Genomic DNA, 13,197 nt, shown 5'->3' on the forward strand with positions numbered 1-13,197 from the left:
AAAGTATTATTACATCTTAAATAAGAAATTAAAAATAATTTGCTCGCTTTTAATAGTGATAATCAATATTTTTTATCGAGGAAAAGAAAAGTAATTGAATTCATAAAATTAAACAATGAATCGCCTTTCATCATTGTGTTCATTATATTTATAATTGACTTCATTGATACAAATATAATTATTTTATATTATGATATAATTCATTGGAGTTCTTAAAAACTAATGTTTTCATAACAATTCCCGTTTTAATAAAATTTAATCTTGATTGATATAACATAACTAGTAAGAAGGTTTAGTATTTTAGGGTTAAAAACTCATTAGAATACTTGATGTTTTATCATAATTCTGTTTTTATGAATGATTTGAAACTTACTAAGCTAGTAATGATAAGTGATAATAGACAATATTTTTTCTTTAAATATAATTCTTCAACATGAGGTATTTTTTGCATGCGCTATTTTTTATTTCTTCACCATAAAGAATTCTGAAAATGGGGAAATGACTCCGAAACATTGAAGACAAATAAATAAGAAATAAAGAAAATATAAATATAGGAATAAAAATAGAATACAGAAAAAATATAATTAATGAATGAAATAAAAAAGGAAACTAAATAAAAGTTAATTTTATCCTGAAGATAGGGAAAGGAACCGGAAATGTTAAAGATAAATAAATAAGAAATTAAGATAATAAAAAATAAGAATGTTTCACAAGTATTAAAATAATAAGCAAATAATCTTCTATTAAAGAATAAAATTATACGTAAATTTTTAACATTAAAAAGGGAAAGTCTAGAACAGATAAACTGTTTTTTAAGAAAAGATGATTTATATACATTTTGTGATCTGAACAGAGATTTTAAAATTTTTTTTATTGAAATCTACCCTGAAATAACAAAATAATTGATAAAAATACTGTTATGATTATAAAAAAAAAAAAATGCAACGAATGCTTATCAAGAAAAAGATAGATATCATATATTCAACAATTCGAAACTTTTAAAAATCAAAACATAACAATAACATTAAAAGAAAAAAAGTATTTTAATTGTCAATTACTTAATATGAATGAAACATTAAAAACTTAAATTTTTGGGAAAGGCTTACTTTTAAAAATGCATTGAAGATTGCTAGACCTTTTAAATTTTTAAATAATAAAATTTAACATAAGAATATTGTATTTTTTGTTGATTGATATTTAAAATAATTCATCTTGATATTTAACAACTAGTAAACAATAAAAATAAATTATTCTTAAAACTTATAACTTTCATCAAATAATAAGTTACCTAAGTCAGAATAAATTGTTACTTCAGAGCAGAATTTGTTTGCACCAAAAAAATTTATGAATGGAATATGGTCCGGGTGCGGTAAAAAAAATCTCAAATAGTAGATAATTATACTATTTTATTGAGCCAACATTTCGTCCCACGTTGCAGGGCTTCGTCAGGGCTAAAAAAGATACAAACACTATAGTTACAAAAAGGAAAAAAGAAAAAACATAAGTGTAAAATAACAGGGGTATAAAATGAAAAGTAAGATAAATTTTCTTATTATATCTTACTTTTCATTTTATACCCCTGTTATTTTACACTTATGTTTTTTCTTTTTTCCTTTTTGTAACTATAGTGTTTGTATCTTTTTTAGCCCTGACGAAGCCCTACAACGTGGGACGAAATGTTGGCTCAATAAAAGAGTATAATTATCTACTATTTGAGTTTTTTTTTACCGCACCTGGACCATATTCCATTCATCTATACACACGGTCAATCAATAATCTTCCAGTATGTTCAAAAAAATTTAATTTGTTTTTTCTCTTTAACATAGAATACTTCTTTATTTGGATTCTGTATTAAATCCATAGAAGTTAGAAGTATCTCAAGTGGCAATAAACAGAAAAAGTCAAATTTGTAAATAGGAGGGATCGGCTCTGAATTGGCAAATTATTCTATATAGCTAATCTTATTTTATTATTATCATTTCATTAAAAAGGTTTATTTGACTTCTTATTAATGACCTGGACAAAATGTTTTTAAATAATTGGATGTGAGGTGTAAATTTATATTTAAGATTGTCCTCGAGCATGGTCTAATTGACCGAAATGTTGGACTGATGATGATATAATAAAGAGTGTTAAGACATAACATGGATAACAATTGATTTATTTAAACAATAAAAACCAGTCTCAAGAAATTTAAAAGATTATACATAAAATAGATATGATGTTTATGTTTATATAGAATTAATTGAAACTGCTCAAATGTTTTATTCAAACATAATATTTATGATTTATTCAGTTTTAATCTCAGAATTAATAACATTAAATAAATGTAATTAATAGAATTTTATTGATTTTCTTTTTATTCTCTCATAGAATTGAATCAATTTTTGAAATAAAGGAACTTAGTCGAGTTATGTTCTTCCCTTGAATATGAAGAAATAGACATAAGATCAAAACAAAATAATCTAAAAAAACATTCATTTCTAATCAATTGTCATAACAGCTGTTCAAGACTATCAACATTCGGTCACATAAGGTCAGGGTGATCTAAAAATGATGACCTTAGTCTCATCACATTTTTCATCCTTTGAATTATAATAATGAAATCATAGTATTAGACAACGACATATTATTATTTTGTTTTAAATATTGATCAGAAAATAAAAGTTTTTATTAAAAAAATAAATAAATTAACAATTTAGTCAAAGTCAAATCCACAGAAACTAAATTTTCAGCAAACATAATTATTACTATGTTTACTATACTATTGAATAAAAATACTGGTAATAAACAATTAAAAACGAAATTCTTAATTCATTTGTATAAATGCAATTTTTAATGCAGTTTTTATATGTTATATCTATTTAAATCATATAGATAAGTTTAATTAACGAATTTTTCAGTCAGTGCATATCTCATCGAAATCATTTTATTTTAAATTTATTTAACCCATTAGCACCATGCATTACCAGAGTGATGTAAATATTTTACATTTTGAACTGACTTGAAAAATTTTATTTCTTTTACTTTCTCAATTGCGTGATTATTTAAGTTTATATTATATGCTTTAATATTTAAAAATATGTTAAACCTTTCTAAACAATTATTAATTATAAAATTAACATAAAATAAATCTCAAAATATAAATGAAGGAGTAACATATCAAAAATATAATAAATTATGATTTTTGAAATGTGAACAAGTTATAATGGCATGTAAGAAATTTCATTCAATTCTTACAAGTCAACTTAATTTTTTGTGATTATGTTTTATCTAAAACATTGATTAGTTCTAGAAATGAGATGGAGAAAAAAATTTAATTGAAATTCAAAAATTTGAAGAAGATGGTCAGGTATGCGGTAAAAAAAAAAAAAAAATAGTTAAAGACTATATATTTTTTGACCTTTTGTCCCCCTTTGTAGAGGTTCATCAGAGATAAAAAGATACAAAAACAACTAAGAACATTTTGAAATAATATAACAAGATATAGAAACAAATAACTAATAAAAAATAATAATAAAAAAAAAAATAACAAATAAAAAACAAGATATAGAAAGGTAAATTAAGGTAGAGTTAAAATTAAGTAAAAATAAGTGAAAAGATGATTATATACAAATAAAAGAAAAGAAGAAATAAAATAAATGGAATTTGATCGAACCCGGGCAAAATTCCATTTATTGATACACACGGTCAATAAGGAATCTTCCAAGAAATGAAATAGTAAAAATATAAATTAAACACAAATAAGTACGATTAACTTATTTCAATGTCCCAACGTTTCGGCTAGAGTTTCTAGCCTTCTTCAGGGCTAAAAACAGAACAAGATAACAACCACAGTAAGTATAGAAAAATAAAAAAAAAAAGTTAAAAAGGAAGTATAAACAGAATAATTTTACACATACAATGAATAATTTTACAAAATAGAATTAATAAAATGAAGTGATGAGAGAAGCGGGAAATAAAGTGTATACATAGGTAATTGAAAAAGTGGGTAAAATGACATAATTAAGGAAATGAAATAAAAATAAAGGTAAATAATGCAAAAAAGTATGAACATATCAGTTATTATTAATTTAAAATTTAAATATGGAAAGAAAATGAAAATTGAGAGGAAGAAAATATATGTAACAATAATAGATGATAAAGAGGCAAATTATAAGTATAGTTTACAAAACTTATAACGCGGGTAAGGAAAATGGATAAAAGTTGAGAAAATAAGGGGAAAGAGTAAAATAAAGAAAGGGGAAAGAAAACAAAAAACGAACCTGTTTGCTGGAAGATCAATGATCTTGAAAAGATCATAAATCAAGATAAAAGATTAATATCAATGTCAAGATTAAGATCACACATTTAATATTTTTTCTAAGAAAAAATTACTATGATATAAAATAAAACAATAGAAGTATTGAAATCGACTGGAAGAAAAAATAAGCATGAAATTAAATAGAAGCAATAAAATCAATTAAGTAAAAAAAATTAATTATATTTATAAATTACTAATCATATGACTTTAGACAATATAAGGTATAAAACTGACAAAGTAAAATAACATTAGATGGCCAAGTAGACATAGAATATTATGGTAGACATTATAAAGGAAATTCACCCATTTACAGTCATTCCATCTTTCCATATTGTTTCCGGTTATTCAATCCATCTTGTTCATTGAATGATTATCGATTATCTGTTATCAATTTTTTTTGGGCTCTCCTCTGACCACTGTATTAGATTCCTAATCGTATCAAATTTAAATAATTTTTCATCAAATCCTTTTAATCTAGAATTACCATAGAAATATACAACCAAGACTTAAAAGTTTTAATATTGTTTATTTATAAAAATTTAAGATTTCATGATAAAGCAGACAAGTAATTTCTAGATGTTCAAATCTGAATATATCAATTATACACTTTAATTCTTAATTTTATTTTGTTTAAATCAATAATACTTTGTTTATAATAAAAATTAATACTTTTAAATTATATTTCGTTTTTTCGCTTTCAGGTAAATAGATATAAAATAGACAAAAATGACCAATGAACTTCCACTTATTGCGATTATAATTGGAATAATCTACATAATGTTTAAGAAAAGCAAAGTCTTCAGATATTATGCAAAATTTTTGTTCTTTTTAATATTTTCAATGATATCTGCAACGATTTTCATGCCAATAATGTTTTTGAGGCCACATGACTACCGAAATGCTCTGTAAGTATTTTCAAACTTCATGCATTAGCATTAGACATACATCAAAATTTGTTAAAAAAACAAAACCTCCTTCACAGTCCAAGCATTGTTACTATAATTAATATGATATATAATTTTCTGTAAATAATACATTAGAAACGTCTGCTACCAAATTTTTATGTAGTATACTTTTGATGCTGGTACACATTCTTTTCCTAACATAGCACAAACATTAAAAAAAAAAAATACATTTATACTCATTCATCCCTGTTTCCTTCTTATCTCCAAAACATCCTTGACATAATTGCCTTTAATAATATAGAATAGCTAAATAGAATATATTCCTAGAATACAATAGTTTACAATGCAGTGAAACTCTCCAAACGTCCATTACCCTTCAATGGACACTTCTTCAAGTGGAGAATTTTTAAATTTCCTAACCTGGAAACATAGGAATTTAGAACTCATTGAAACAGACAGCCAAATGTTTGTGATCAAAAATAAATTTATCCTTCTGAACAGATAATGGCAAATTTTTTGAAAATTAAGTGAACCATATTTAATGTTAAAAACTTTGTTCTATTTCTTTTCAGGAATTTATACCTTTTTTTAAAATTCTTTATTCATTATCATTGTCTCTTCTGCCTAATATCAAGTTCTATAATAAAAATATTCAAAATCAACAGTTATACAATTAACAAATATTAACAATCAAAAAATTATACATTGCATTTTAATACAAATTTTTTATACATTTACATACAAATAATTTAATACTTAACTATATTTACACCTAAAGATGGGCAAAAATTTTAGTTGAAACTAATAGCTGAAATTGCCATGGATGCGACCCTTATTCATTAATGAATCATTCATAAATAAGGGTCGTATCCATGGCAACTTTAGCAATTAGTTTCAACTGTAGCTAATTTTTACCCAACTCTGTATAAATCCAATTAAATAATTTATGACCATTTACAAATCTGAAATGTTTTGTGACTAAGCCAAATTTTCAAGAAATTTTTCTTATTTTTTCCTTATCTTATTTATTATTTGTGTACATGCGTCATGTTAATTGAAACAATTTTTTTTATATATAAGATGGTCAGGGTTGCGGTGAAAAAAGAACAAATAGTTTTTAACTATTTAATGTCTGGCGTTTCGCCACACTTTGCAGGGCTTCATAAGCTGTTAATTTTTTTTATTTATTCCAAACTGGATATAAATCCTATTTTTTACTCCTTAGTTTTTTTATTTTTCATTAGTGTTGTTTATCAAATTTTTTTGTCAAAATATGTTTTTACAATTGATATTCTATTTTTATGTAAAGTGATTATTAACATTTTAATGTTATTTATTATAATTATAAATTACTTTAAAAATAGTACTTTTTTTGTGCCCATCTATCTATCCAAATTAGATGACACTGAGCCCTGAAATATTATTACTTTAGAGATTTGCTTAATTTTATTCATCTATGTTGTTTATTGATTCTTATTTATTTTTTATTGATTACTATTGTTTTAAAAATCTATTTTTATTTATTTATTTTTTTTATCATGTACCGGCCACTAAGGATCACACAAATATAATTGGTTAGACTTCTTTGGGAGTCTTGATTTTCTTTCTTCCCATCGCAGCTTCATGATCCTCGACTGTCTTTCTTTTCTTCCTTCGAACCACTTCGTGCCCCTCTTTTTTCTTCCTCCAAAATTGGCGAGATTTTTCAGTGTTATCCTGTATGTGTCACTATCTAGACAGTCAGTATCTGAAATTTTATGGTTCTTTAATTCTTCTGTTATTTGCCTCATGTATAAATAAAAATCTATTTTATTTATTATGTCCATATACTACTGTCCATTTCCTCATTTTTAAAATTAACTACATTTTTTATTATATAAATAAATTCTAAATATTTCCTAATTTTTACTTCCTATTATTTTTTTAAAATATTTACTTCTTAAAAATTAAATTCATGGTTATTTTCTATGCTGTTTCACTAATGCTGTGCCATTAATATTTTTATGGTTTACAGTATTTGTTTTATGTTGATTTACTCTATTAAGTATGTATGTGCTTTTACATATATCAAAGTTATTCTTATTCTTTCTATGTTATTACTTAAAATCTGAAGCCACAATAAGAACTATTGCTAAATGTAATATTTCCAATCTAATAAGACCAAATAATATTCTGTTGTTTTGTATGTGCGTTTGTGTAGTATTGTGAGATACTCCTTGTAGTTTTTACATTTTGCTCTTTTATTTCGGTCGGTTTTAAAAAATCTAGCAAATATTTAAAAAAAAAAAAAATTTGCACACAAACAAATTAAATTCAAATCTCACTCATTCAAATCGATAATCTTGTTTTGGTAAATACATGTAAGTATTTATTTTTTAAAAACTTATATATATACTTGCTTAGTGAACACTGCTAGTTTTCTATTGTAATGAGGTTTCACTGTTCATTTAAACTATGTCTATATTTATATCTAGAATCATTAAAAAATGTACTCATTTAATTTTTTTCTAAAAATAAAACAAATGAAGGGTAATATTAATTAAAAATTATAATACATTAATTTTCTTGTACTACTTAGAATCATATAATAAATGCATTTTTTTTTGTTTTTTCAGTTTGCCAGCATGGGGAGCAAGACAAGTTGCCAAGGCCTTAGGATTGAAATACAAAATGCAAGGAAAGAAAAATATTGTACAAGATGAAGGAACAATAATACTTATCAACCATCAGAGTTTTCTTGATTTGATTGGTAATACATTAACATCGTTTAATTAAGAAAAACGTTAATAAATTTTTTTTTTTTTAAATTGTGCATCATTAATACGTATAATATATAACAATACATATTATTATATGAAATATATTGTAATATGCTCTTTTTGAGTAAATAATATATTTTGATCTATAAAGGGTTTTTAATATGTTTATTTTATATTTTTATTATATATCATTTTAAGATTGTTAATTTGTTTTGTTTATCCAATAAGCAAGCTAACCAATTTTCATTGTCTATAATAACTTCGTGATTCAAAACAAAACCAAGATGGCGGTACGTATTCTTCAGTCAAGTCCGTTGAATCAAGGCCATGTTGAGCAGATTCAAATATCATAAAAACTATTTTAACTCTTCCCATCATAATTGAAAATACAGTAAATTAAAGGAAAAATAGAAATCAAGAAATAGTGCAAATGAATAATATCCAGAAAATAAATCATTTGGAAAAATCCCTAACTGTTGTGCGACAATCGATGTTTACATGTAACCTGGAAGCAGGTTTTCGTTTTGGAGATTCATTCGTTGTGTGGACGGGCAGGTGAAAGGATGTCTCCAGGATGAGGAGGTCCTCATCAATTTCTGTCAAGAAGGAAGCCATTTTGGATGCTAGGACAGAACAATAGAAAAAAAGAAGATACCAGGGATCATCAAAGGAAGATCGTGAGCTTGGTTAGTTTTTGCTATAGGTAAAAAGCGATCCATGTGTAAAATAGACTTTAATTTAATTAATTGAAATTATTGTAAATGCCTGTTTCTGATTGCCTAGCAACCCACCCTGAGATTAAGAGTCTTTTTATATTATAAATTTAAATAAAATACTATTATTTATTTAGTATTAAAATTCTTAATTTGAACCCAAATCATCTTTGATATTTGAAAAAGTTTTATAAAACGATCAAAATTCTTTTTATTTTATTATTACAAGATATATATAAAAAATTAAAATGTACATGTATCTATGTACGTATCATAAGTATCTTTCTGACAAACCGACACATTTTGAACCTTATACAACCCTCATAATACTTCTTTTCTCTCATTCTGCATATTTGAAGCCCACTTTTCTGTCATGTCTTATATTCGGGTTTTGTTTTCTAAATTCTCACCCCATACTTAATTCAATTATATTTTATAGCTACTAACCTTCCTTTTTCTTTTATATTTATTTATCTTATTTTTAATTTATATTCATATGTTACCAGATAAGTATACTTACATTAATTACTTAATTATTAATTTTTCTATTATATAACTTACATATCTCTGATATCTGTATATCCCTATTCATTTGGTATATTGTCTTTCTTTATCATTTATATGTATTGTATCCCATTTTTTTTTACTTTATTTCTTCTTTGTTTTCTATCCTTGTATATATATATTTGATTCAAATTTACTTTCAACAATTATTTTCAAAAGCTCTCCATAGTTTTAGCCCTCAGGTCATTTTCAAGGAGACAACCTTAAATATTGATGTCATATTCTCTAAAACTTTTCCTACAGGCTAGTTAATTGCCCAGTCATATAAAACTTTTATATTTTAAACTTGAAACTTTTTCACGTACATTATTGTCTCTATTTACTCTTACGAGCATCCTACCTTCAACATAATGCCTTATAAATAAGAAAAATAGTAATGCCTTATAAATAAGAAAAAAGGTTTAAGGAAGGTTCTGTCCTGAATGATGTTAGTAAGAGTAAATAGAGAGAATAATTTATATGAAAAAGTTTTATATGACAAGGGCAATTAGCCTGCAGGAATAATTTTTAGAGAATATAACATCAATATTTAAGGTTGTCTCCTTGAAAATGGCCTGAGGGCCGAAACATTGGAGAGTTTTTGAAAATAAATCTTGAGAGTAAATTTGGATCAAATGTGTTAGTGTTAATAATATAAAACTTTACTTATTTAATTGATGTTAAAATGTTAAAGTTATATAATAAAATAAATTTTGTTGTGTCTTTTTTTTTTTTAAATAGTGAAAAAGGAATTTGTAGTCAGACGTTATTTAAAAAAACAAAAACAACTTATAAATAGTTTTTTTTTAAATTTTAAATCTGTACCGCTACAACCCATGAAGGGCCAGAGGTTCAGTACTTCGTAAAGAAGTACTGTTACTAGACCAACAGTCGTGCAAGGAGGTGATTTGGTCAGAATCATGCACGAGTGCCAGATTTTTACCCAATTTAAGAGGCTGGGTGGACCCCAGAACCCACTGGAGTTGTCTCACGGGTACAGTGTAACTGTAAATAATTTTCTGCTCAGCCGGATTCGAACTTGGGTCCCTAGAGATAGTTTATAAATAGTTAAGTTTATTTATACAGAAAAATAACACCACAATATGGCGTTTATTGCCTGAGAATACAATTAATTTATTCTTTTCATATACAGAGAAATCAATCAAAATCTAAAAAATGTATATTTTCTGTAATTTCAGTACTAGCTGAGATTTGGCCTGTATTCGAAAGGTGTACCGTGATATCCAAGAGGGAAATATTCTACTTATGGCCGTTCGGTTTAGCTGCTTGGTTATGGGGAACCGTCTTCATCAACAGGTCGAACAAGAAGGATGCGCAGAAAGCAGTCAATTTAGTTGCACATACTATCAACACCAAAAAGGTATTTAGTCATATTAATTAATAATAAGCTGTAATATGCTCTTTTTTAATGAATAGTTGATATTGATAGATTAATGATTTAGTTATGTTTTCATTTTATGTATGTCGTTTCGGTATTGTTTTGGATCAAGAAGGAAGCTAACCAGTTTTCATTATCTAAAATAAATACGCTTTTTGAAACAAGAAAGATGGCGGTCCGCGTCCTTCGGAAGTGTTCATTGGGTTGTTTGTGTTTTATAACATGGAATAAAATTTGTCAACTTTTGTTGTTCTTATGCAGTAATTATGGAAAAGGAATAATCAAAGAAGAAATGGAAGAAAGTGACAATTATCAATAGACTAATTTCAGAGCAAATAAAGCAGAGCGATTGATCAACAATCGATTATTTTTTGGATGGATCAGTGAAAATTGAAGATAGAAAAGAGGAAACAGTCACTTTTTATTTTGCTGGCTTGGGGAGAAGACGTCCGTTCGGCTAGAGGCGGTAAGAAAAAAAAAAAAAAGCCATTGTTGAGAGTTTGGAGATAGATCATCGACAAGAAGAGATCAACAATTATCAGGAGAAGCTGTGTAATTGGTTAGTCTTGTTTCGAAATGGAATTAATTGTATTAGTAAAATGTCTAGTAATTAAGTTAAAGTGTTATAGTAGTAAAGTGTCGTCTGTTCTGGTTGCCAGGAAACACGCCCTGAGGAAAGTCTCTTATGTTATAAAATTATATTATCTGTTAAATATTAAAGTTTTTAATTTGAACCCAAGCTATCGCTTTTATATTTGAAATTAGTTTAAAACGATTAAAATTCTTTTTCTTTTATTTTAAATAATTTTTTATTATTACAATGCATTAATATTAAATATAAACAACAGCCTTAGTGAAGCCAAAGGATCAATGCAGATATCACACAATTCCAGCCCATTAACTATGCATCTTTTACTGACGTCAGTCTAAACACATGTCTGCCAAGTCTGACTAAACACAATATTCCCGTCAGCATCTCGGTCTTCAACTCGGATATTTATGCATAAGCTAACTGTTAATTATTTATTTATTAATTTTAGTGATTTATATACCTCTGGTTTAGTCTAGAGACGTACAGAAAGGGTTGGACTAATAAGTTAAATCATAAACAAAATGTAACTTATAAAAAATATAATCTATACAATTTTTTTAAATTAGAAATCATGAAACATTGAAAATATACAAAAATAAACTATTAATAAATCACGGATAATTCATTTATTTGGTAATTAACAAAATATAAAAAAAAAAGATACAAAATAACTGAAAATTTCATATCAAAAGTAAATTGAAACATACTGAAATATTAAACTAATGGTTGATTAGTAAGGAATTAAAAAAAAAAATTATCCATAGGTCTTAGGGATGTGACGGCCGTGTGGGTTGGGGCGTAGGTCCCAGAGCGCCCGGTTTTGGAACGTTGTGGGTTTGATTCTCACCTGGGGCAATTAATATTTATTTTTCGGCGGTTCTGAAAAATGAATCTTGACACTCTTACCTTGGTTAGTACGCGGCTGCAACTCAAGTAGCTGCCTGAGGTTGGCAGAAAGGGAAACTAGGCCCACTTCTCGGACTTTTTCCCCCACCGAATACCAATACCAGTATTCATAGGTCTTATAATTGCTAGTTTTAGTAAATGTGTGGACTGAAAGTTATGGGACTTAAATGATGGAACAAAAAACATAATTAATTTTAAATCATACATGACAAAAAAATAAATCAAAAACAATAAAAACTATCAATAATAATTAATGTCTTCTATAAATAAGAATTGTTAGCAAATCCACTAGTCAGTATGTCTTTGAGCAGTATAAAGTTTTTTCTTTGTTATTATGACTATCTTGATTATTACATCTTTGCTATCTTGTGATTTTTTTCTTTTTATCTTGTATTAATCCAAGTTTAGTTTTGGTCTATTGTCTACCTGTATTGTTGTTGGTCAAAGGAAGGTGCTTGAAGAGAGTCCTAAATAATTCATTATTTCATTTGCCAAAATTGTTCTCACAATATTCCCATAACAAGTTCTTAATAACATAAGTTATTATTGTGAAGACATATTTTATTCTTTTTAATGTTGTATGTCTTTTTATCAGAAAGGTTCACTAGGTGTGGAATGTTTATATATAAAACTTGTAAATTTTTCATTCTATATCATTTTTTTTCAAGACTACAATTATTAGTAAATTTAGTTATTTTAACAGTCATGGCAAGTAACAGCTACTATTTTATCTTTTGTTCAAATGTCATTGTATATTCATAAGTATTAAGAATTTAATTATTGTTTAGAACATAAATTTTGTATTGTAAATATGTATCAAATTTTATTTTTAATATGTTTGTATTTATATGTAAAGATGTTATATTGAATTGTAATTATTGTATTTGTAACTCAGAGGCGGTTTTTGACAAAATGCTTATTTAAAAAATTAGAATAAAATTGATTCAGACTTAATTAGAAAAAAAATGAAAAAAAAAAAAATTATTTTGAGCACAAAATGAAATTTTTTTTACCTAGAGAGGAGGAGAAATGTAATATGCTCTTTTTTAGTAAATAGTATATTTTGATGTATAAAGG

At 26.0% G+C, this 13,197-nt stretch overlaps 1 protein-coding gene across 3 annotated transcripts in view; it reads left to right on the forward strand.

Annotated features, from left to right (window-relative positions):
- The window catches only part of LOC106682754 (1-acyl-sn-glycerol-3-phosphate acyltransferase alpha), a 21,494-nt gene that overhangs the window by 3,090 nt on the left and 5,207 nt on the right, over window positions 1–13,197 (forward strand). For 2 of the 3 annotated variants that reach the window (XM_067049060.1, XM_067049058.1), the window contains exons 2-4: window positions 5,005–5,208; window positions 7,824–7,957; window positions 10,423–10,604. In XM_067049060.1, coding sequence (XP_066905161.1) covers window positions 5,030–5,208; window positions 7,824–7,957; window positions 10,423–10,604 — 495 coding nt within the window. In that variant the 5' untranslated portion in view covers window positions 5,005–5,029. The remainder of the gene's footprint in view (window positions 1–5,004; window positions 5,209–7,823; window positions 7,958–10,422; window positions 10,605–13,197) is intronic. The other variant, XM_067049059.1, reaches the window with a different exon arrangement.

Source organism: Halyomorpha halys, unplaced genomic scaffold, assembly GCF_000696795.3.
Source record: "Halyomorpha halys isolate HHAL.00 unplaced genomic scaffold, Hhal_1.1 Scaffold439.1, whole genome shotgun sequence".
Taxonomy (NCBI): Eukaryota; Metazoa; Arthropoda; class Insecta; order Hemiptera; family Pentatomidae; genus Halyomorpha; species Halyomorpha halys.